The following is a 25,497-nucleotide window of genomic DNA, read 5'->3' as shown; positions in this document are numbered from 1 at the left end:
AATTTTGAAGGCAAACATTGCCACCCAGCGGCATTTCTGCTTCATGGCATCGCCAATTGGCACAGCAAAATATGGTAGTGGTTTTCTCCCAAGTTCTCTTTCTTTTGGGGAAAAAGAGTCTTCCCAAAAAGAAATACATTTATTTATTGTTATTTACGTATTTGTGAAATGCCACCTATCTCGCCATAGGACTACTCGAGGCAGACTAATATACAATAATGTATAATTATGGTAATTCTAAAATACAATAATTTATGTATCAGACACTCACTTCATATCTGACCTTTCATTCAAGAGTTCAAAATGCCCTATCGACCACTCCCTTTTTTCTACTGTTCTCAAACAACAACCCTGCGAGGTAGATTGGGTTGAGCAGGAATGACTGAGCCAAAAGTAACCACTATACAGGTAATCCTCAACTTACAACAGTTCATTTCGTGACCGGTCAAAGTTACATCGGCACTGGGAAAAAGTGACTTATGACCTTTTTCACACTCACGACCTTTGCAGCATCACGTGATCAAAATTCAGATGCTTGGCAAACAGTTCATATTTATGATGGTTGCAGCATCCCAGGGTCATACGTGAACTACTTTTGTGACCTTCAAAGTCCAGATTCACTTAACAACCACGTTACTAACTTAACAAATGCAATGATTCACTTAACAGCAGGGGCAGGAAAAGTCATAAAATGGGGCAAACTCACTTAACAAATGCTTCACTTTGCAGCATAAATTTGGAGCTCAACTGTGGTCGTACCTCGAAGACTGCCTGTAGTAAACTTCTCATGAAACGGGTGAATTAGAATCTGGGTCTCTTTGGTGCTGGACCAACATTTTATTTACCTTACTCATTTTTATGTTTCATTTGTTCTTTTATCATTTTGTAAGCCACACAGAGTAAAAAGTCCTCAACTTACCACCACAATTAAGCCCAAAATTTCTCTTGCTAAGCAAGACCGTTGTTAAGTGAGTTTTGCCCCATTTTACGACCTTTCTTCACACAGTTGTCTAGTAACATTGTTGTTAAGGGAATCTGGCTTCTCCATTGACTTTGCTTGTCCGAAGGTCTCAAAACGTTATCACTGACCCCAGGACATGGCAACCCTCACAAAGGCCAGTTTCCAAGTCTGTGAAGATTGATCCTGGGGCCATGGGGATGCTCCAGTGGTGATAAATGTGAAAAGCGGCCATGAGGCACTGTTTTTAGTACCTCTGTCCTTTTGACTGGTCCCTAAACGAATGGAGGACTGCTTGCAGGGCTGGGTTGCTGGGAGTTCACAGGGGTTTGGAAGAGCCCCTAAGTAAGATTCTGTATAATTTGGAGAACCCCCATATCCCACTCTGTCGTGCCCCTGGTGCAGGGGTGGGGTTCAAATTTTTTAACAACCGGTTCTGAGGCGTGTCTTAGGTGGTGGGCGTGGCTTGGTGGTCATGTGACTGGGTGGGCGTGGCCAACTCAATATCACTCACATCAAGGCACGCATCTCCTCGCCTGGCCTCTCATGACTCTGGGGATGCTGCACACTCCATTTATTAAGGACATTTATATGGCCAGTGAGTCCAAGCAGCTTACAAAAATAAAACCCTAATACAAAAGCCAATAAACTCTGGAGAACTGGTAGCAAAATCATGAGTAGTTCAGAGCACTGGCAAACACCACCCCTGACTGGCCACGCCCCCATCTCTTCTCTGCCTCCTGAATCCCAGCTGATTGGCTGGGTCTTCTTTTGTTGCCCTGCACAGGAGAACGGAGCTGGAAAGCAGGTTAGTGGGGTGGGGAGGGAATGGGGATTTTGCAGTATCCTTCCCATGTCATGCCCACCAAGCCACGCCCACAGAACCGATAGTAAAAAAAAAATTGAATCCCACCACTGACCACCATTGACCTAATGGGCTCGGCCTAAGAATCTCTTGGATCTCTGTTGCAAAAGATATTTGTCCCATGGTTAGGTGTATGTGAGCAAAGGGCTTTGGCCTGGTCTCAAAAACAGAATCCAAAACAAAAAAAGATGAGAATAAAGGAACGATGTAGCCAGCCCTTATTTTTATAGTTTCTCTGCTTTCCTCCTTCCCTTGTCTCTTTCCTTGTGGCTGTTTTCTTTTCCATCAGGAGCCTGGGGGTGAGATTAGCTCAGGTGCTCTGAAAGCTTTTTTGGCTGCAGAGCAGAGGGAAAATGTCACCCGTCCATAAAGGAGGGACATTCTCTCTTGCACGTTCACCTCTGCACAAGTGGGGGACAGTGGCAGGGTGCAAAATCCACCCAGTGGCTGCAAACCACCTTTTACTCTGGGTTGGTTCGTAGAACCCACAGCCATGTTGGGTCTTGGCATCATCTCAAACTGCAATCCAGAGAGCTGACAAAATAGTTGTCTGGTTTGCTACTTACCAGTTCCTTGCTTGTTTGGTTCCTCAAGGGCTGAAGGAGAGTCAGTTTGATATAGCGGTTAAGGTGCTATGAGTTCTAGTCTCAATGTTAGTGTGAAAGCCAGTTGGGTGACTTTGGGCCAATCACCAGAAGATTGAGTTCTTGTCCCACCTTAGGCATGAAAGCCAGTTGGGTGACTTTGAGCCAATCACCAGGAGACTGTGAGTTCTAGTCCTGCCTAGGCATGAAAGCCAGTTGGGTGGCTTTGAGCCAATCACCAGGAGACCGTGAGTTCTAGTTCCTCACTAGGCATGAAAGCCAATTGGGTGACTTTGAGCCAATCACCAGGAGACTGTGAGTTCTAGTCCTGCCTAGGCATGAAAGCCAGTTGGGTGGCTTTGAGCCAATCACCAGGAGACTGTGAGTTCTAGTTCCTCACTAGGCATGAAAGCCAATTGGGTGACTTTGAGCCAATCACCAGGAGACTGTGAGTTCTAGTTCCTCCCTAGGCATGAAAGCCAATTGGGTGACTTTGAGCCAATCACCAGGAGACTGTGAGTTCAAGTCCTGCCTTAGGCATGAAAGCCAGTTGGGTGACTTTGAGCCAATCACCAGGAGACTGTGAGTTCAAGTCCTGCCTTAGGCATGAAAACCAATTGGGTGACTTTGAGCCAATCACCAGGAGACTGTGAGTTCTAGTTCCTCCCTAGGCATGAAAGCAAGTTGGGTGACTTTGAGCCAATCACCAGGAGACTGTGAGTTCTAGTTCCTCCCTAGGTGTGAAAACCAATTGGGTGACTTTGAGCCAATCCCCAGGAGAAAGCCAATTGGGTGACTTTGAGCCAATCCCCAGGAGAAAGCCAATTGGGTGACTTTGAGCCAATCATCAGGAGACTGTGAGTTCTAGTTCCTCCCTAGGCGTGAAAGCCAGTTGGGTGACTTTGAGCCAATCACCAGGAGACTGTGGATCAATCCTAAAATAAATCAGCTTTGACTCTTCTTTAGGACAGATACTGAAGCTGAAGTTCAAATACTTTGGTCACCTAAAGAAAAGAGGACTCAATGGAAGAGACCCTGATGTTGGGAAAGATGGAGATGGGGAAGGCAAAGGATGAGATGATTAGATAGCGTCATTGATGCAATGAACATGAATTTGGGCCAACGCCAAGAGAGAGAGAGGAAAACGGGGGAGCCTGGAATGCTGTGGTCCAGGAGCGATGAAGAGTCAGACATGCCTTAGCAACTGGACAACCAAAATTACAGGAAGGCCGATCCTAATGAAATTCGGGGGGGGGGGGAGGGATTCTAGCAATCTGACAGTGACATCAAATGATTATGATTAGCACAGTCAGCCAGATGTTCAGACTGGGTTTGGCATTTTTGTCTGCCTATCAAGTCCTTACGAAGGACCTGAGATAGGCAGGTCCGGAAGTTTGATGGTGTTACAGATCTCACCACAGGATGGAAGCGGTCCTCAGTGAAGCTGCCTTTTGCAATTGATTGATGGTGGATTTGTCAACGCCAATGGTGGCCAAGTGGTTGTTTTGGGGTTGCACCCAAGGCGCCTCTTACTAATTACCACCCTTGCTTGCCTTTGCCACAGTTGTTCTATTTCTGTTTGTAGGTCTTTGCATTTTGTTATCTTCCCCAGTTCTTTATTATTGTTATTGTTGTTGTTCTTGTTATAGGAATCAAGCACATTGTTTAAAGTTCCGAGTTTATTCCTCTTGTTTTTGGAACGACTCTAACAAGTTCAAGACTTAAATGACCTGATTCATGTTATACTTTTTTACAGTCCCAAATAAGCTGGTATATATCCTTCCTTTGTTTCATGTGTAAAATGCTGAGAATACCCTTATGGCTCCTGAAATGTCAATGTGAAGTACTTTGCACACTCCCAAATTTAGGCAACTCACACCTTAGCTGTGTCCCATAGAAGAGAGAGTTGTTAAATGGAAAAATAAAGGAAACTATTATAAATAAGGAAACTAAGCGACAGTATTTGGTTACATTATCTCCATTAACTCTATTTCCTGTAGATGATTGAATAGATAGATAGATGGATGGATAGATAGATAGAAAGACAGACAGACAGACAGACTGGGGACACTTCAATTTGGACTGAGCAAAAGCTGCATTCGACGCTGTCCAGCTGCAGGAAAGTTACAACAGTGTGTATAGTATGGTGGCGCTCTCGAGCCCCAGGTTGGCTACCCAGGCTTAGTTACGGCGGCTGCCCAGGTTCTGCTTTGAACCACTCGGCGACAAATAGAGACTGGAGAAAAATAGCCGGCCGGGCGGGGCTTCCTTTGCGATCTGGAGGAGGCTGAATTGCTTTGTGAATCGCGTGAGACGAAACTGCCTGTTGCGGGTTTACTCACAAGAAAATTGAATTAAGTCCCTCTCGGGCGGAGAAAAAGAGCGAGGTTTGCAGGAGGACTTTCCAAGCTGCGGATCCTCGCTTTGCAGGAGCGGGGAAAAAAGTAGCAACAGTTTTTATTTTAATTTATTTACGTTTTGTTCTTCGTATCGATTTCAAACGGGGTTCCTCCGTTTGAAGTAATTCGTGGAATAGCGTCTTTGGTTGGCTGGCTGAGGAATGTAGGCGTTTTCTGGATTTCCACAATATAACATTCTTTTACTATCATCAAGGGGATAAAAGAAAAGGTATCGAGATATATATCAGGACTATTCACCTCGAGCTTGAAGTCTATTCTTTTTATATATATATATAATATATATATATAATATATATAATAAAAGAAAAGGTATCGATATATATATATATATATATATATATATATATATATTTATTTATATATATATATATATATATATATATATATATATATATATATATATATATATTATATATATATATAAAAAGAATAGACTTCAAGCTCGAGGTGAATAGTCCTGATATACCCAAAGAACAAAGGGGAAGGTGTGGGGAATTATTATGAACAGAACCAAAAATGGGGCTTCTTGGAAAAGTGCCTCCTTTGTTCCCTTGTCCAAAAAGAAAGGAAAGGTAAGAAAAAAGAAAGGAAACAATTTTAAACCAACAACAAATCATAAAAATGCATTGGTGTGATTTTCTCTTTCTCTTGTAACATTTCTTTAACCAGCCCCCCAAGGCTCCCAAATCCCGTAACTTGTGATAGTAGATATCCAATATAGGTAATTCTCGACTTACAATCACAGTTGAACCCAAAAATTTATGTTGTTGAGTAAGAAATGTATGTTGTAAAGTGAGTTTTGCCTCATTTTGCGACCTTTCTTGCCTCAGTTGTTAAGGGAATCACTGCAGGTGATAAGGTTTTTCACACTGGTTTTTCAGTTGTGAGGAAAATCAATTTTTGACTTGAATGGGACTGTTTAATATACAAAGGTACGACATATAAAGAATATGCTAAATGAATATGCCAAATGTAGGACATATAAAGAATATGTCTACCTTTGTATATTAAACAGTCCCATTCAAGTCAAAAATTGAATTCCCCCACAACTGAAAAAACAGTAGGCAGGGATGGGGAACCTTTTATAGCTCACTCAGGAATGTTGGGAGTTGAAGTCCATAAGTCATAAAAGAGCCAAGTTTCCCTACCCCTGCACTAGACCAAAGAGAAGGACTCAAAAATTAAGCAATAAGCACTTAGACTTATATACCGCTTCACAGTCCTTTCCAGCCCTCTCTAAGTGGTTTACAGAGTCAGCCTTTTGCCCCCAACCATCTGGGTCCTCATTTTACCCACCTCGGAAGGACGGAAGGCTGAGTCAACCTTGAGCCTGGTGAGATTTGAACTGCTGGCAGCTGGCAGTCAGCAAAAGGAACCTGTAGAACTGCACTCTAATCTCCGTGCCACTGCAGCTCAACTTAATTACCTCTTAAGTTGCCCAGTTCTGAGTGACCATCTGTACGACGCACCATATCACTCCTGAGGGCTGGAACTTCTTATAATAGTCTTTTACTTGGATTTAGCTTAGCAACTAGGTTCTAAAAATTACGTTTAGACTCCGTGATCCTTATTTTCCTTTTATACACATGGAAGGATGTAATGCTTCTTTTTTATCCGATATTTTGTTTGTATTCTGGTCTTAGAGCTGTAATAAATTTGAATTTTGACTCTGACTCCAAGGAGCTGGATGGGGCCAGGAGAAGCAAGAAGAAGTCAGTGGGACTTTCCCACCGCCCCCACGAGACAGGGTGGCCCAGGTGTTTTTCCAGCACCAGGTGACGTGGATGCTTTCCTCTAGGGGGCCTTGGTTCACGTGTGCCACACAGGAAACCTGGAAGTGAAAGTAAGAAAGCAAATTGGGCACAGATCAAGCGGACTTCCTTCCGAATGCCTGCTGTGGGACTCGGCGTCCTGCTGGTGTTTTTTGCTTCTTTCCAGCCCACTCAAGGTAGGATCTGCTCCCCTCCCTCCAAATCTCTGGAGGAGCTTGACTTCCATTCACAGGTATTGCAGGGTTTTTGAGAAAGTGCAACCAAACTAGGAATGTGTTTCTCTTTTCAAAAGTCTCTGGATTCAGGGTGTCACCCTTGGCGTCCGAGTTTGAGCAACAGGAGGGGGTGGGAGAGTTTTTCAGACAAAGCCCACGGGGGCATCCAATACATCTGCCAAGTTTAGAGGGGAAAGAGGTGATTTGAAATGGAAAATAGGGAAATTGGACTAAAATTGGGAGAGGACCAGGTGCCTCCGTGTCCCATATGCTTCCTATGTAGGCAGTGGGACATTATACCCCACCAGAGCAAGATCGAGTTCTTGGTAGACCCTCAACCTTCTCATGATCTTTAACTACTGAGATAGATCGATAGTCCTGTGTGTGTCTGTGTGCCTTTGAGTCCGTGTTGATTCCTAGTGACTGCCTGGACTAATTCCTGAAGTTCTCTTGGCAAAGATTTTGAAAGTGCTTTGCCATTATCACTTTCTTAGGGATAAGAGATACTGACTGGCCCAAGTTCAGTCACTTGGCTTTGAAGCTAAAGCAGGACTAGGATTTTCCACTCTCTCTTACAGGAAAGAGAGCCAAGGTGGGGCAGTTTCTGTCTCACACTTTCTTATTTTCCCAGGCTAAGTTCACATTTTCCCCAAGTTTGCCATGTATCTGTCAAGACTGAACATCGAACTTTCATCTACATTCTGCTTTGCTCGCAGCTTCACAAAGCATTGGGGGGAGGGGGTGTGTGTGAATTGGAATGCAAGGGTGGGAGGAATGGTCTCCAAGCATCGTTGGTTCCTTTGAGACTTTGCTCTCCTCCTCAAGGACTCCCAGAGTAGATGCCACAGCGCGATCGGCTGGTTCCCAAAACAAAACAAACAGGAGAGATTGGTGGATGTAAGGGACATGGAGAAAGGGGGAATGAACTATGGTGCGTTTACATGGGAAGCCCAGAGTTGGTTTCGCTTCTTCTGTGCCAAGGTGGATTTCTTCAGTAGATGTGATCCACTGCCCTGGAGTCTGTAGACTTAATGCAGAGATGGTATTCAGCAGGTTCTGACCAGTTCTGGAGAACCGGTAGCGGAAATTTTGAGTAGTTCGGAGAACCGGCAAATCCCACCTCTGACTGGCCCTGACCCCATCTATTCTCTGCCTCCTAAGTCCCAGCTGATTGGCTGGGTCTTCTTTGGTTGCCCTGAACAGGAGAATGGAGCTGGAAAGCAGGTTAGTGGGGTGGGGAGGGAAGGGGGATTTTGCAGTAACCTTCCCCCTGCCACGCCCACCAAGCCATGCCCACCAAGCCACGCCCACCAAGCCACGCCCACAGAACCGGTAGTTTAAAAAAAATGAATCCCACCCCTGGAGTGGGGGGGGGGAACTTTCTGTCCCCAAAATGTTCCACTCGATTGTACAACCCAGACTTTGACTCAACAAGAAATGAAAACTCTGGCTTTAATTTCTGACAGGTGAAGACCTCCAGCCACCTCAGAACCTCACTTTTGTCTCAAAGGATTACAGTGTGTTCGTGAAATGGTTGCCACCGGATGGATCCCCACCGGGAGTGTCCTATACTGTCCTTTGGATGTGAGCATCGAAGGAAAGGGATGCTGGTTTTGAGGGCTGGGAGCTCCAGCGGGTACATTGAGGCCATATTGTGGGCATTCCTCCCAAAGGGCTGCCGTGGTGCAGTCCCCTCCCCATCTCAGCAGGTCAGGGAGGAGGCTGTACTGCATGGGGACAGGAGGTTGGCTTCTAGACCACGATGGAGCCTGTTTGATGCTAAAGTGCGGGCCTGGTAAACCAAAGAATGGTGATTTGCCAGTGATATCTGTCTGTCTGTCTCTGTGTCTATCATCCAGGTACACATCCATCCACGTACCCATCCTATATCTTTCTGTCTGTCTGTCTGTCTGTCTATCTATCTACTCATGCGTCCACTTACCCATCCATCTATGTCTGTCTGTCTGTCTGTCTATCTATCTATCTATCTATCTATCTATCTATCTATCTATCTATCTATCTATCTATCATCCATCTAATGCGTCCACTTACCCATCCATTTCTGTCTGTCTGTCTGTCTGTCTGTCTGTCTATCTATCTATCTATCTATCTATCTATCTATCTATCTATCTATCTATCTATCTATCTATCTATCTATCTATCATCTATCTATTTATCATCCAGCTACTCATGTGTCCACTTACCCACCCATCTAGGTCTGTCTGTCTGTCTGTCTGTCTATCTATCTATCTATCTATCTATCACCCATCTACTCATCGTCCACTTACCACCCATCTAGGTCTGTCTGTCTGTCTGTCTGTCTGTCTGTCTATCTATCTATCTATCTATCTATCTATCTATCTATCTATCTATCTATCTATCTATCACCCATCTACTCATGCGTCCACTTACCCACCCATCTAGGTCTGTCTGTCTGTCTGTCTGTCTATCTATCTATCTATCTATCTATCTATCTATCTATCTATCTATCTATCTATCACCCATCTACTCATGCGTCCACTTACCCATCCATCTAGGTCTGTCTATCTGTCTGTCTGTCTATCTATCTATCTATCTATCTATCACCCATCTACTCATGCGTCCACTTACCCACCCATCTAGGTCTGTCTGTCTGTCTGTCTGTCTATCTATCTATCTATCTATCTATCACCCATCTACTCATGCGTCCACTTACCCATCCATCTAGGTCTGTCTATCTGTCTGTCTGTCTATTTATACTATTACATGAGGGAAGAGGATATGCAGAATCTGGATAAAAAACGGTCTAGATGGTGACCATAACCATGTTGCAATGCATGTAAAAGGGGCAGGAGGGAGAACAGGGATTTGATTGCCTGGTTCTGGACACCATCTTGACTTTATAAACATTTTTTCATGGACAATCCTAATGGGAGGCATTTAAGACCCACCCTTTCACACCCTGCAAGATTCCATGCAGAAGAGCTATAACAGCATCTCAAGTGAATGCAAAGCTTAGCTGGTTCTTCTGATTTCTTCCTGTAGAGAGAGTTTTGATCATCAGTGGGAGGAAGTACAGCATTGCCAAAATATCACTGAAACCATTTGCAATATGACCTGTGTGTTTCAAGAACCAAGCAACCGATACTGGGTCAAGGTGGAAGCTCAAAGCAGAACCGGGGCTGGATCCATCCCATCGGTGCCTGAAAGCATCGACTACATCCTTCAGGGTATGAGGATCCCGTATGTGTAGCTCTCCTCTTCCCGGGAAGCCTGGAAGCACAGAAGGTGGTTTGATCCATGCTAGCAATTTCTGAAAAGGCAAATGCTGTTTTCTTCCAGGTTTGCTCAGGGCAAGGGGAAAAGGCATTTTGCACAACCGTGATTAAGTTAGTTTATGGAAGAGGTCATTTTTGGGGTTTGTAACTTCTTAGCTTGGCTTCATCTCATTCAAAAATGAGAGAAGGTTAAAATTAATTAAGTTTTTACCATGGGATGTTCATGCAACCACTAGGATAACAATGACGAGCCTTTTGTGTTTGACGTGTCAAAAATTCAGAAAACACCAACGTTGACACTGCTGGTGTATCTCTCATATGCACACATGCCGACAAAAGATAAACAATTCATAAGAATATGTTACATTAAATGATTTAAATTTAGTATTAAATAAATACTTGCATCATTGTAAATATGTTTTTGAAATGCCTACCCAGGGAGCTCCGGGTTGCACGAGACCTGGAAACTTTACAAACCGTAGAAATCTCTAGCATGGTTTTGCAGCGCCTGAAAAGAGCAGAAAAGTATGGCCCATTCTCGCACAATTTTTCAGAGACTCCAGAGGCCATGACAGAGCAGAGACGTCTTGCACAGCTTCTGGAAGGTCCAAAGGCTTGGCGTGACACCAAAAGTGACACGGCAGGTCATCTGTGACATACATGTCACGGGTTTGCCCTCACTGCACTGGGGTTTGTAACTGAGCTGCTTAAGCAAGGGTCTTCAAACTTGGCAAGTTTAAGACTTGTGGACTTCAACTTCCAGAATTCCTGAGCTAACATGACAGGAGGAGGAATTCTGGGAGTTGAAGTCCACAATTCTTAAGGCTGTCAAGTTTGAAGACCCCTGTGCTTAAGGGTGTTCTGGGAGAAAGTCTAGATTGTCAGATAGCCTTGAAGAAGGAAAGAAAAATGTGTGAAAGGTTTAGAGAGTTGTGGCTTTATGTAGAACAGGGGTCCCCAAACTTGGCAACTTTAAGACCTGTGGACTTCAATTCCCAGAATTCCCCAGCCAGAATTCTGGGAGTTGAAGTCCACGAGTCTTAAAGTTGCCAAGTTTGGAGACTTCTGATGCAGAAGGTAGAATATCCAGCGGGATCCTTTTGAGACTGAATGATGCAGAAAGAAGAATGTGACCATTAGCAAAGTGGACAGGATTGCTAGGAGATATAAGGTTTTTTTTCCCCTCTGGTGAAATTAAAGAGAAAACCCCCCGGCAATTTTAAGACCTGTAGACTTCAATTCTCAGAATTCCCCATCTAGTATGATTGGTTGGGGAATTTTGGGAGTTGAAGTCCACAGGTCTCAAAGCTGCCAAAGTTGAGATAGCTAGAGAACAACATGCCTATAGGGTAGCTTCTGCAACCTTTCAACTTTATAGGACCTGAACCAGAGGTGGGTATTCAGCAGGTTCTGACCAGTTCTGGTGAACCAGTAGTGGAAAATTTGAGTAGTTCAGAGAACCGGCAAATATCGCCTCTAACTGGAGATTTTACAGTATCCTTCCCCTGCCACGCCCACCAAGCCACGCCCACAGAACCAGTAGTAAAAAAATTTGAATCCCAACACTGACCTGAACACTTAAAATTCCTGGTGATAGGAATTCAGGAGGTTGTAATACTTATTTCATCTGTAAGGCAGCCAGCTAGGAAAGGTTAGGCTAAGGAAAATGAGACCTTCTGCATTTAGGTTGTCCCAGGAAGATCATCTGTTCTTTGCAGAAATTAGTGAGACCAGCTTATTTTGATAACTTGATGTCAGGTTCCAAAAAATCAGAAAGACCAGCAAAGTTACTTCTAATCCGTTTCCTTTATTGTTCCTGGCCTATAAACAAAATCTTGCCAAACTAAACCATTTCCATCATTAAAGATATATTCTGAGAACTTCTAGGGAAGAGATATCTTGACCCTCTTCCTCCCAACCAAACTATCTAAACTTGAGCCCCTCCTTCCTGGGAATCCAGGCTACACTCCACTGCACTTGCCCTAACTACCTGCCTTATTTTTTTTCCAGTGCAACTTGCTCCTCCAGTTCTCAGAGTAAAATATACCAGAAATATCCTTGGCGTGAACGTTTCTTTCACCTACCCTTCTTGTTTGAAGGACGTCTTTCAGTCTCTGACATATGATTTGGAGATTTGGAGAGGTGAATTCCAGAAATTGGTGAGCCAGAGAATGTTGCTACACTAATTTCTCCTCTCTTGCAGGTTTGCTTGGAAAATATTTATTACATTTGTATTGTGTACTTCCAAAGATCTTCAGTTAAAGAAGCCTTTTTTAAAATCATGACTTGTTGAGGTAATTCCCCATTAGAAGAATGAGCGCATACAGGGAGACATATAGAGAGTAGTGTTTGAATAATACACACGCAGCACACAGATACACTGTACAGTAAATGTAGTTTTTACTTTCAATAAAGATTTAAGCAAAGTTCAAAATAGGCAGTCCAAAGTCATTCACAGGTAAATCAGTCAGTTTTCAGTCCAGGGATAATCCAATGACAAAGTCCAGTGTCAAAAATAGTTCAGTATCAGACTTACATCAAATCCAAGAATAGCAGTCAATTAGAAAAAATGGAGGAATGGCAATACTCTCCAACAGAAGGAAATAGAGACTCACTCATACTCTCTTCTAAGACTAAGACTAAGACTGAACAATCCAGGTTTCTGGCTCCATCTTATGGCCATTTTAGAAACCACACCCAACTACAGTTTTGTATTTTCTTAAAGATAGTTTTAAAATGTCTATCCTGGTTTATATATTTCCAACCCAAATTACTGTTAGGTGACTTATATTCCTAACCTGACTCATGAAATAAAATATAGAATCCTCCGCACATTGTTTGACTGTATTTGCTATCCAACAATGGAGGGTTTGTTTAATTGTGAAGAGCTGTATCTCCTTCCTTCCTTTGATGAATTATTCAAGAATACTAAAAAAAATAAACCATTTACTAAAGCAAGAGTTAAAATAAAATAAAATAAAGGACAAAATAAAGCCAGGAGTTGGTAGCCTGAAAGATGAATTTGTTGCCGCCTAGAAGTATAAGAAGTCAAAATAGATTTGGATAAATGCCAGCGTCTCCCTCTTAAGGCACCATGAGTAAGAAGCTCCTCTGTCCAAAGTTGTCTATATCCTTTTGAAAGGTTGTTTAGATGCCTTCTTTGGAGAGCAGTGTTAAGAAAGGCCATTCTACCCAAGACCTCCTTGTTATAAGTCAGAGTCTATATATCTTACTGACCCAAGTCAGACAAATCCAGGAGGTTCTGGGGTTGGGAGAGCACTGGCTTAAAAAGATAATATATGTGGTCCAGAGATATATTTGGAATGGATGTTCTTGAAACTCTCCCTTTGTCTCCCTTAATTCATTCAACAAAAAAATCCTCTGAACTCCACCTTCCCAAATATGATGCTGTCTAAATATGTTAGGTTAGCATCTCTCTAAATTCCTGGGCTTACCTGCTGACTAGGAATTCTGGGAGATGTACCCTTAATAACCTGTAGTTCTTAAACTTGCATACCTGAAGAGCATGAAAAGAGCCTTGCTTGATGGAATCCAACTGGACTCACCTGAGGAATTCACAAAAAAGATAGGATAGGGCGGTGGTGTGAAACTCGATTTCATTGAGGGCCGCATCAGGGTTGTGTTTGACCTCAGGGGCTGGGGTGGGTGTGGCCAGCTCGACATCACTCCTGATGGGCTCCTGTGGTGGTCCAAGCGCTCTCCCAGCAAAAACAGGCTCCCAAGCTCCATTTTCGGCTGCCACAGCCTCCTGCAACCCTCTGCCCATTTTCCCTGGCAGAAGAACCACGGGTTGGTCCTTTGCTGTTCCCAGGACAGCTCCACGGGCCAGATCTAAGTATCCCGCAAGCCAGATCCTGCCCCCGGGCCTTGAGTTTGACACCCCTGGGATAGGGGACTTCTTCCACCACTTCTTCCAACTCGTGTCTAATGTCTGCTGCCTTGATTCAGGAATTAGGCAGATAGTCGGCAAAACTAATAGCCCTTGATATCCCAATGCCAACTTGGAGGTTATTTCCCATATCAAATGGCAGTAATCCACAGCCCTTCCATAGTCATTCCTCCCACCTTTAATTGTGTGTTTTATCCTTAAAGGTGCAGAAGAAGAAACCCAGGAAAGGAAAATTGGCTCCTTAGGGATGAGTGCCAAGTCTAATTCCCCTTAGCAGTAAACTTGGCAGTCATCCCTAAGGAGCCAACCTTGATCTGTCTGCTATGCTCCTTTGCCAGGGTTCCTGTCCTGGGTTCAAGTCTCTGCTTGCTTATTTTTCAGGTGACATTACAGAACACTCACGAGCCTTCAGTGGAGGTCAACACAACAGATTGGCTCCATGGGGAACACTGTCTTCGTGCCCGAACATCCTTTAGAAATGAAGACAAGTGGAGCAATTTCTCGGAACCAGTTTGCCTGTGGTTGCCTGAAGAAAGTGCAGGAGGAGTCACAGGTCTAGAGCTCCGTTTTCCCAGGGAACTTGATCCAATACAGATCTTTATGTAGGATTGGAAATGTCCAGTTTTATGCACCCGTGGCCAATGCAATCCCATTAAAGTATTGTGATTGGTCTTTTGATGTAAGCAAAAAAACACACCAGAAATCAAGCAATCAGAGAAGTCCATGATGACTTCCTCCATTTTGAATTGGGAGCCGCCCAGGGCCGTTTGCAGAGATCGGGGGCTGTAGAAATTAAATACATGCACTCATGCATAAATTAATAATAAATAAATAAATTGCAAGGCAGAGTTGCAGCGCTTCCTTTTTTTCCTTCTTTTCACCGGCAGCTCCAGAGAATTATTTGCTACATGGGTTCATTTTCTTGCTTATCATGGTTTACTTTCTTACACTTTCCTTGCTTTTGGGGTGCAGCTCCTTTTCTTCTTTCCTCTGCTAGTGGCCTGGAGCAAGGTTACCTCCAATTTTGGGACTCTTGTTTGGGTACTATTATCTCACCCTCCTATCTCCCTCCAGACATTACAGTTACCGTGATTCTCTCAACAAAGATGTCCAGTGGCTATCGGAGTTGAGCAGGACGATAGTTCATAGGCAGAACAAGAGGATTGTCCTCAAAAGGTCCCGTTTCAGTCCTCAGCATCACCAGAGAGAGCTAGGAGAGATTCTTAGTTGGAGCTTTGGATCCTAGGCCAATACATGATATTGTTAGTTTGTTTTAAACTGAAAAGTGTTGTTTAGATCAGTCTTTTTGTACCTGGCATTCTTCAGAGTGTTGGACTTCAGTTAACTTGGTACTTAACAAGTCCAACTTCCTATCTATTGATAACTGAACTGTGCATTTTAGTATCTCATAATTGCTTTTTTTTTTTCTTTTCCTGTAGGAAAATGGGAAATGGTTGCCATTCCTTTGCTTGTTATATTGGCCACTGGTGCTGTGTTGCTTATCTTCTGTTATAACCACAAGCAAGTTGAGATGCCTTCAGCTTTGGTATGGGAATCATGGAAGATTTCAGAGATGAAACAGGGGGAAGTTGACTTCCATAATAGTGTGCATCTTTTCATACATAGAGCCTGCACTGATCTGACATTGATGCCGTGCCTGTATGTGCCCATAATAGATTGCATAGGTTTTTCACAAAGACAATTAATTTTCAGCTCAGAAGAAAGACTATTTTCAGTATTTCTTCTGGGAACGTGGGATAGGCAGTTTCCCTTTGGCAGGAATTCTTGTCTCCTTAAGAGTTTCTCCTCATCCTTAAGTCTATATAATGTGGCATCTTGCTGTCTTCATCCATATGCTTTGTGGCAGCTTTGAGGGACAGCTTTGCAATCTCCCAGTGAGTGGCTAATAGTCTTTTTTCCCCCCTCATTGTACAAAATATGCATCATGAGGGAAAAACAAGGTTATGTAGACTACAGGCCAGCTGCCTTTTTTTTTTTTTTTTACTGTTCCCCATTGGACAATTGGAGAGGACATTGAATGAGGAGATTGTCGTGGTTTGATAAACAAGATTCCATAGTAGTGACAGAAAAGAATATTTGTAACTCAGGGTTGAACTGTGGGGTCCTTGGTGCTCTCTGAGCTCGGTTGTTTTCTGGCAGATGTTTCATTACCCAACTAGGTAATCATTATCAGATGATGTTACCTAGTTGGGTAATGAAACATGTGCAAGAAAACAATCAAGCTCAGAGAGCACCTAGGACCCCATGGATTCCCTGTTAATGTGGAAAATAAATAATGGATATAAATTCTTGGGCAACATCTGTCTGAAACAGTTTGGAGAAGTGCTATTTGCTTCTTGCTTAGAATTCAGTTTCATGTTCTCTTGGTCATGATCATGGTTACGTTAAATATCGCAGCACAAAGCAGGTGGTTCTAAAAGAAGAAGAAGACAGCTAGCAGAGGAAAGGGACATAAAAAGCTTTCTTTAGTAACTAAAGGGAGTGATTATCTTTGAGAAACTGCCTGCATGACAGCCAGGACTCATTTTGGCCTTATCAACCATCATTTGCTCACTGCAGAAGAAATAGCAGCAAGATTGATGACAAGAGATTGTGAGAGTTGTGCTTCAGAACACCTAGAAGGCACCAAATTGATAATCTCTGCTGATTAAACCATGTTCACAAAATTTGCTTGCAGGTCTCTTAGTCAAGACCACTGATCAACAATTGTTCCAAGTGTTCAATTGTTTAATACTGTATATCCCATGATGAATACTGGCCTGCATTGTGGACAGATATTTAATGTTATCAATATGCAGTCCTTCAGAGATATCTCGTTCCCAGCCTTGTAGCCTGACACTTTTTAAACTGAGAATGCTAATTGGACCTAGAAATTTTATTCATCTTAAACAGATGCTCTGTCATTGAGCAGGATGAGCTTTGCTCATATAAAAGGGATTCATAACTGGCATTTCGCAGCTGATGATCTTGGACTAATGACATCTGATAGCAATTATTCCACTCTTGAGGGTATTTAGTTCCTATACAAGTTAAATTCACCCACAGGTCCCCTCAAAGTCACCATCAAAAGGACCCCAGTCAGTTTAGCCTATATAGGAATCAGATTTATGGAGAATTTGGATTTAGCATGGTGTATTAATAAGTGCAAAGATCAGTTTCAAATTAAAATGGGTCATTTAAAAAATCCAGTTATGATCTTTAAATGATTGACTACATTGTCTTGGTGCTGTATCATTTGTTCTGTTTAAACTGTGCACTCATTTAATCATGTAATCTTAGACTTATTCCATTTCTTGAGAATGTTTCAGAAGCAGCTTATATATATTCTTTAACAGATGTTCTGAGTTTTCTTTCATAAGCATTTCATTTGCTCAGATCTCTAAATAGGACATCTTTTCCTGGCTCTGTTTGGACTATGTTACTCAAAGATATTGAAACCAGTGAGAGAAATTCCTGAATTTTTATTCTCTTGCCTTATCTTCCTTGCCAGGGACTGTAATTCCAATTAAAAAAATATAGAAGAGTGGATAACCTTCTCTTTTTGAATAATGCGTTTTATGATAGAAACACCTTTACAATTATCTTAGCTTTATGTCCTTTGCAAATTCTCTGCATCCTTGAAAGAAAATCTCAGCACAATTCATCTTCTTCAAGATCATGGCTATAGAAATAAATTCCAAATTATCAAAAGCTTTCTATGCATCAAGACAAATCATAGCCACTTCCCCCTTTTTCTGGCACCTGGCAGCTCTTTCAAGCTTTTATTGTCTCATACCTATAGTCAAAAACGCTGCTCTACTGAACGCTCTACAGTCAGAACCTACAATATAATTGGTGAACAATTAGGGGGCATAAATTATTGGTTTTAGTTACCATCTTAAATGAATTCATTATTTTTACTTCCAGATCTTATTTTTGTTGAATAAGCTTAATGTTACTTACATTCCAAGTTTCTAAATTTCAAGTCAAGTTTTTGATGCAGCGAATACAGTTGTCCATTTATAATAAATCTGTGTTGATACAATCAGTAAACAAAGCACAGCTACTCAACAATCAGTCCTGTTAGTCTCCACCCAGTCTTGTTAGTTGTTCTTACTTCCTGTTTCTCAGTTTTAAAAAATGAAAATGCATTGTTCCTCTCTTATTCCCCACTTCTCCTTTCCCAAATTAGGATTTTCCTAAGTACCAGCACCCAACGTACCTGCTGAAATTTAATGAAAGGGAGTTGACCATACAGAAAGTCAACTTTATTCTGGAACCGAATATCACACCTGCCCTGTCAACTCTTTCAGTGGATTCTTTATCAAAAGAAAGTGAAGACAGCGAGGATGAGGATGATAGTAGTAGCCACATTCCTTACACAAAAACTCTTCGATTCCAGAAGAAGGATGAAAACTGCTCAACGGTTGGCACTTTTCCAACATGTTCCGGCTCTTCTTCTGGATCTGGAGATTCTCAGCTAAGTGGAGAAAGCTGGCCAGCTGCAACAATGTCAAAGCCCTTTTTTACAGCAGAATGGATGACAACGGATGCTTCTTCGGGACTCTTAGAGAAGACTTTCCTTTCTGAGGACTCCATTATGGATGAATCAGTTAGCTTTGCAGATGACTTCTCAGCTCCTAGTAGAGAAGGTCAAGAAATTACAAACAGAGATGTCGACTTTTTGAACCAGTTAATATTATCAGAAAGTCACGACTTGTGCTTTTCCACAGGTTTGGAAATTAGAACTGGAGGAGTCCAATGCAGAAGCATTTGTGCAAGTCTAGAAAACTCACAGACATCTCTTTGTAGTCAGCCTGAAAGGCAGTTTATAGAAGAATGGAGATGTGAAAATGACTCTAACAATCATGAGTCTGTCTGGCAAGAAACATCTCTGCTTGAGGTGTCTTGTAAAGACAGGGTTGAAAATGGAGAACGGGTTGAAAACAACACTCTGAAATCTACAGGCCACAATTATCAACCCAGACAAGGACATTACATTTCAAGAACCTGATGCCAGTTACTGGTATGTATTCTAAGAGTTAGAGAAGATCTTGCCATGATTTTTCTAAAAGATCCTTTGGTGGGAGTTGTACTTTAAAAATCTCAGTCAAATTCTGTTTGAAATCAGAATGAACCAAACAGGACAGAGATTATAGTTACATTCTATTTCTAGTTGCCATATTCTTCCATTACGTCTTATTCTACAAAACAAAACAAAGCAAAACTGAACTTTCCTAAGTGAAATTCCATTGAGATTGAAAACCGGAACAGTGGTGTCCATTAGTGATTTTGTCATGGAAATTAGAATTTTCCTATGGAGAATTGGAATTCTTGGAAAAATGAGTGTTGTTTCCCGACTGACTATTGGGATGTTCAGCTAAAAAATATCATATTTTGGATATCCATATCCATTTCTCCATTTGTGAATAGTTGGATATGTTTTCCCCATTTATTTTAGTCTTTTTTTGAACAGTGATTTCTAATCAGAACTGTAACTAGCCATTTGCAAGTCTCTTTAGTGTCCACAAATTGGTTTAAGCTTGCTGACACCAATATGTGAACAAATAACAGTTCAGTCTGAGATCAAGAATTGAGAACAGGAAATACAGAAGGTTCTTGTGGAAGCATTAAGGATTGCATTATGTGAGCTAATCCAGACTGGTGCTGTTCTTTTAAGGTGAAAGGCATAGTTTCTAGAATTGAGGAAGAGATAAAGATAATATCTCCCTCTTTTAGAGAAAGTTCTTTCAGCCTCAAACTAGGCCTTAATAACCTTTTTTTCATCAACTCATTGCAAAGGCAAAAAAGAAATGTCAGATATGCTCTTTATTGTGCAATTGTATGCACACAAACTTGGATCTAAGTTTATATTGAAGTGAAATACCAATAAAGGAAAATACCTGTAGCTAAGGGTTGAAATTAGGGGGTCCTTGGTGTTCTCTGAGCTTGTTTTGTTTTCTTGCAGGCATTTCATCACCCAACTAGATAACATCATCAGTGCTAGTGCTGCTAGTACTGCTAAATGCTAGGGATGTTATTACTGATGATGTTACCTAGTTTGAGCAATGAAATGCCTGCAAGAAAAAAAGCAATCTCAGAGAGCACCAAGGACGCCTAACTGTGAAGTATTTCAAACCAAGAGCCGCTCTTAGATTCTAAATATTATTATAAAATGTCTTTGTGTTTTATGCCTTCATTTACATCTCATATTGAGATTGCCATGTTGTGTCTCTCATTGGTTGGGGCAACAAAATTCATGGACCATTGTAGTTCAGAGTTGAACTATAACTCTTTGGTGCCCTTTAATACCAGAAGTGATGAAACGGGCCTATAATTCGGCCTGAAAAGCCTTGCAGAGGCTTTTTCCAAGCCTATGGGAGGCCGAAAAAGGCCTCAAAGCAGCCGAAAAATCAGCTGAGGCGCAGTGCAGGTTAGGGAGTGGGGGGAATTGCGCTTGCATGCGCAAGAGGCATGGGGAGGGGGGGCGCACATTGCATTCTAGGTGCTGGCATGCAAGTGCATGTGCGCTGGTGCGTGCGCAATTTTTGGCACAGGAGCCCCAAAAGGTTAGCCATCACTACTCTATTGGGTGTCCTCTAGAAGTTTTGATCTCTCAAAGTTCCCCAGTTAACCTGTCTAAAAGAAAGTCGAAGGATAGCCAGGTTGGAGACGTAGCCCATACACACTTACGGCATTTTAACAGAATTTACTTAAGGGATTTTATTGCAATAAAATTTTACGTGCAAATATGTATTTCTATTAACTCTTGAAATCCCTCTTACTGACACTATTGGCTTGCTTCAATGGAGCAATAGTTTCTTCCTACACGAATTGGCTGGCAACTAGCCTTTATGTCTTAAACGAGACAGTATTATTAAGTTAACCAAACCTAAGTTCATTGATAAATACGGCTGCAACTAGAACTCCGCATGGACTTTCCCAATGTTGCTGCTGAATGGGGAGATGGGGCAATGAACTTCTCTTGAACCCAAGTTCCCTTCTCAATTCAGGACTTCAGTTATAATTGTAGAAGATAAGGTTGACGGTGGGTTCACCCTCAAAGCAATATTTCTCAACCTTGGCCATTTTAAGACTCCCAACACTGGAGCTCCATCACTGGAGGACAACCATTTGTCTGAAATGACATAGGGTTTCCTGCCTAAGCAGAAGGTTGCACTAGAAGACCTCCAAGGTTCCAACTCTATTATTTTGTTAAAACTTTGACTCCCACAGCAAGGCTGGCAGGGGAATTCTGGGAGTTGAAGTCCACATATCTTAAAGTGGCCAAGGTTGAGAAAACACAGGTCTAAAAGGAAGTATTGGCCTTCAAAGGCATTAGAGTAGCTTTTCCTATTGATTTTGAAGAAAGTTTTTCAGAGGGGGAGGCTCCCACTAGAATCAAAGCCCTACAGCCTTTACCTAGGTGAAATGTAGGTGCTTCCATACATTCCATAATTTCATATTTTGTGCTCATGAATATAACTTGGGGAACAAACTGCCTATATTAATTTTCTAAAATGCACTAAAAACACTCCCGTGCACTAAAGGGAGTTCTTTGAGCAGGTTGATACAAAATAAAAGAGTCCTCATATTTCCAGTGATTTATTTTTGTACATCGTTCTTCTTGTTTATGTATATGCACTTTGGTTAATTTTATAAATACAAATTTTAAGATGCATAGGTGTGCTTATATTTGTGTGTGTGTTTGTGCACCTCTGTGTGTGTCTGTGTCTGTGTCTGTCTGTTGTCATTATCCCAAGCAGGTTGGAGTAGGATAAAGTTTTTCATTGAAAGCTATGGTCAATAATCTACCATGCTGGTCCATAACAGATTGCAGGTAGCCTTTGATTTACAGTCATAAGTCATGATTGTCATTAAACACGACTGTACCTGATTTTATCTCCTTTTCTGAAATGGTCTTTAAGTGACTAACGATCACCTGTAGAAGATGTATATTATTCCATTTCCCCAAAACAACTTCTGCTTAAGGAAGGACTAGAACTCAGGTCTCTCTGTTCCCAGTCCAGCATGTTAACCAACACCCAGTGCAGGCTGTGGGGCTGAAAAGTCTGGTTTCCCCCACCCCCCACTGTCTGTCACTGAGTGCAGACTTGAACCAGGGTCTCCCCTCCCTTAATTCCACACCTTCATTTGTACATCTCTCCTCGGTGTGTAATCATCTCAGATCAGACAGGAAGAGCCAAAGGTTATGCTGAGACCCAACTTGAAATGAGACGATGAGTCACCAAGTGGAGAATTATTAGTTTCCACTCCGTCATTTGCTTCTGGGCTGCATTTGAGAGTCGTTCCTCCTTCCTTCTCTTTCCCAGCTCTGAGCCTCTCCTGCTGGTCTGCTGGGGGTCAGGAGGTTTTCTTTTGTTTTGGGGTCGTGGTCATCTTTTTAATTATGCTGGAGAGGACTGATAGTCTCTGGACTTACGACAGGTTGTTTGTGACTGTTCAAAGTTACTGCAGCAAACGAAAAAAGTGGCTCATAGCTGTTTTTGCAACATCTCCATGGTCACGTAATCAGAATTAGGGTGCTTGGCAACTGACTCATACTTATGACGGGTGCAGTGTCCTGGGGTCATGTGATCTCCTTTTGTGAACTTTGCGACAAAGTCAATGGGAAAGCGAGAATCACTTAACAACGGTGTTATTAACTTAACAGCTGCAGGGATCCACTTAACAACTGTGGTAAGAGAGGCTGTAAAATGGGGCAAAATCCACTAACAACTGTCTTGCTTAGCAACAAAAATGTTGGGCTCAATTGTGGGTTGTAAGTCGAGGACTACCTATAATTGGGATCTTCACCCTTCTTATTGTTGTAAAGAAGAAGTATCTTTTTGAATAATAAGAGAATTGCCTGTTTCCACAGCTATTCATTTCCAAAGTTCACCTGGTTGGGAGATACACTGGAGATTTTTTTTTTGCTTTTAAAACAAAGTCCAGATAGGAACTGTGATTGTGCAAGTGTAATTCCCTTTCTTCTTCTGCACACTCTGCCCTCTTTGACAATGCAATCATGGGTGCCATTTTGACTTTTTTGAACTTGCAAACACGGGAACTCTTTGGACTATTCAAGAGTAGGAGGGCATGATAAAAAGGAATCAAATTAGTAGTTGCAACTGTGCAGCCAAATCTTCGCTGTCTTCAATTGCAACACTCCAGAAAAGGAGTTCAACCTGGCTTCAATCTGGTGGTTGTGGAAGCCATCTTGATTTTTCCTCTAAAGCCCTTCTGAGCATGTTAGTCCCAATGACCTGGCTTCCCGCTGCTCCGATTAACCTGCCTTCTCTCTTCTGGAAATGTTTTTTTGTTTTATTTATTTAATTGTTACAAGTACTCTTACGTACCCTTGGCTTTATTGAGTCTATGCAAATGTTATCTCATTTCTGAGAAGGACTGCAATAAGACTGAACAAGCCTACTGGGCACTGGTTCCCAAGGGTTCAATGGGGTGAAGGTGGTGATGTGTTTGGTGTGTCACACTGTCAGTGCACGCAGGCAGACAGGAGGCCTAACAGGTAAGGTGAGCTCTTTGCATATGAACAGTGCAGCCTCTGCAAATGACACACCCACAAAGACACGAAAACATCCACCTTTCCACAATATAATAGCAACGTGGTAGGATTGCATCAGAGGAAGCATCAGCACGGTGGAATCCAATTTGCACTTGTGATACAAGTAGTCCTTGACTTACAATGATGCATTTAATGACCTTTCAAAGTCTTTGAAACAGAACTGAAAAAAGTGACTTATGTCTGATCCTTGCCCTTATGACAGTCTAAGCATCTCCAAAGTCATGTGATCAAAGTTTGGGAGTTTGGCGTCTAGCATATATTTGTGATGGTTGCAGTATCAAGCAGAACCATTGAGAGAAGTCAGATTCAGTTATTTACTGTGTGATTCACTTAACAGTTTCAGTGATTGGCTTAACAACTGCAATTAAGTGATTCACATTTAACAGCAATTGGCTGAAGAAAAGAAAATGCTTTCAAGTGGGAGATTTTTCCTCATCCGCCCTACAGCCCCAATCTTGCACCAAGCGAAAGCATTCAGGACTTCTCGAGTTCAGCCATTTTTAAACTTAATGCATCATTGGCGCACTCCACCTTCAGTGATGATGTTGTCCCCGTACACTTCATACAGTTGTCGAAAAATTTCAATCAGTTTATGGATTTTTGCCAACAGAAACCTTATCACTGATCGCACCTCACAACTCGCGGGATTTTCAATTGCAGCACACATTTCAAACGTTTGCTGTGAAATAATGGGCAACGATACGAACCTCCCACTAGCACGATTAGATGGAGACTGAGCAGCAAACGCACAGACCAAAGATGGCCACGCTAGCTTCACCCCTTGCTACAGACGAAAACATAATCTATTTTGTGGATAGCCCTCGTACATAACAATGATCTTTCTTCATCTAATTTCTACCTCCTAATTCTTACCATTGGAGACCAACTCTCCACTCCGTAGAGCAGGATAGAAAAGATATAGCATCTGACAAGCCTGGTTTTCAATCTTAGGCTTATGTCGTGCCTGCAGAAGACCTTTCTCATTTTGAAGAATGCTGTTTGAGCTTTCTCTACCTTGTCATGTCCTAGCTTTCACGTAGAAGAATTGCTGTATATAATTTCTGATTTGGTTGCACCAAGCCCATTCCTGGTCAATCCTTACAGGTAGCCACCAACTTAAAAGCATTTGTTAAGAACCTTTTGAAGCTACAGCAATGCTGAAAAAAGTGACTTGCAAGCAATCCTCACATTTACACCACTGCAGCATCCCCAGAGTGACATGATCAAAATTCAGGTGCTTGGCAACTGGCATGTATTTTGCAAGGGTGGTGCTATTCTGAGATCACATGATCACCATTTGTGACCTTCCCAACTGGCTTCCAACAAGCAAAGTCAAAGGGGAAAGCCGGATTTGCTTAACGGTGGTGTGATTCACTTAACAACTGCAGTCATTTGCTTAACAACTGTGGCAAAAAAGATGGTAGAATCAGATGACTCGCTTAACAAATTTCTTGCTTAGCAATGGAAATTCTGGTCCCAACTGTGGTCCTGTCAAGGAATACCTGTATATCCAGAAGAGAACAAACTCCTGAGCTAACTCAGCAAAAAATATACCATTATTCAATGCTTACTTATTAAATGTTAGCAAACATGAGGGGGGAAAAATAGCTAAGTGACAAAAGTGGGATAAAAGGCAGGCCATAGCAAGAGAAGAGAAAGATACAAACAATAGGCAAGAAATAAAAAAAAAAGCTTAGCTATAACAATCCACAACCATAATATCTCTACATCCAAAGACTCTGGAAGATTTCCAGAGTTGCTGGAAACTGTCTAGTGAGCATTGGAGAGATTCCAGTAGGTGATTCTTGGTTATTGCAGCCTTAAACTTTTTAAGTGCATAACAGCATCAGAATAGAGATTTGCACTTGTGTCAGAAGCACCAAAGTGCTTCTGGGTTGAAAAGATTACCTGGTGACATCACTGTTGCCTG

At 42.1% G+C, this 25,497-nt stretch overlaps 1 protein-coding gene across 1 annotated transcript; it reads left to right on the top strand.

The window, feature by feature from the left end:
• Positions 1-6,689: 6,689 nt before the first annotated feature.
• Positions 6,690-19,847, top strand: IFNLR1 (interferon lambda receptor 1). Its single transcript, XM_087939637.1, has 7 exons — positions 6,690-6,775; positions 8,281-8,398; positions 9,839-10,023; positions 12,082-12,230; positions 14,363-14,534; positions 15,421-15,527; positions 18,174-19,847. The coding sequence occupies exons 1-7, from the start codon at positions 6,715-6,717 to the stop codon at positions 18,993-18,995; spliced, it is 1,614 nt and encodes a 537-aa protein (XP_087795763.1). The 5' UTR covers positions 6,690-6,714; the 3' UTR covers positions 18,996-19,847.
• Positions 19,848-25,497: the final 5,650 nt, after the last annotated feature.

Source organism: Pseudonaja textilis, chromosome 10, assembly GCF_049901715.1.
Source record: "Pseudonaja textilis isolate UNSWEBS1 chromosome 10, rPseTex1.2, whole genome shotgun sequence".
Lineage (NCBI taxonomy): Eukaryota > Metazoa > Chordata > Lepidosauria > Squamata > Elapidae > Pseudonaja > Pseudonaja textilis.
This window is presented reverse-complemented; position numbering and strand designations above follow the sequence as displayed.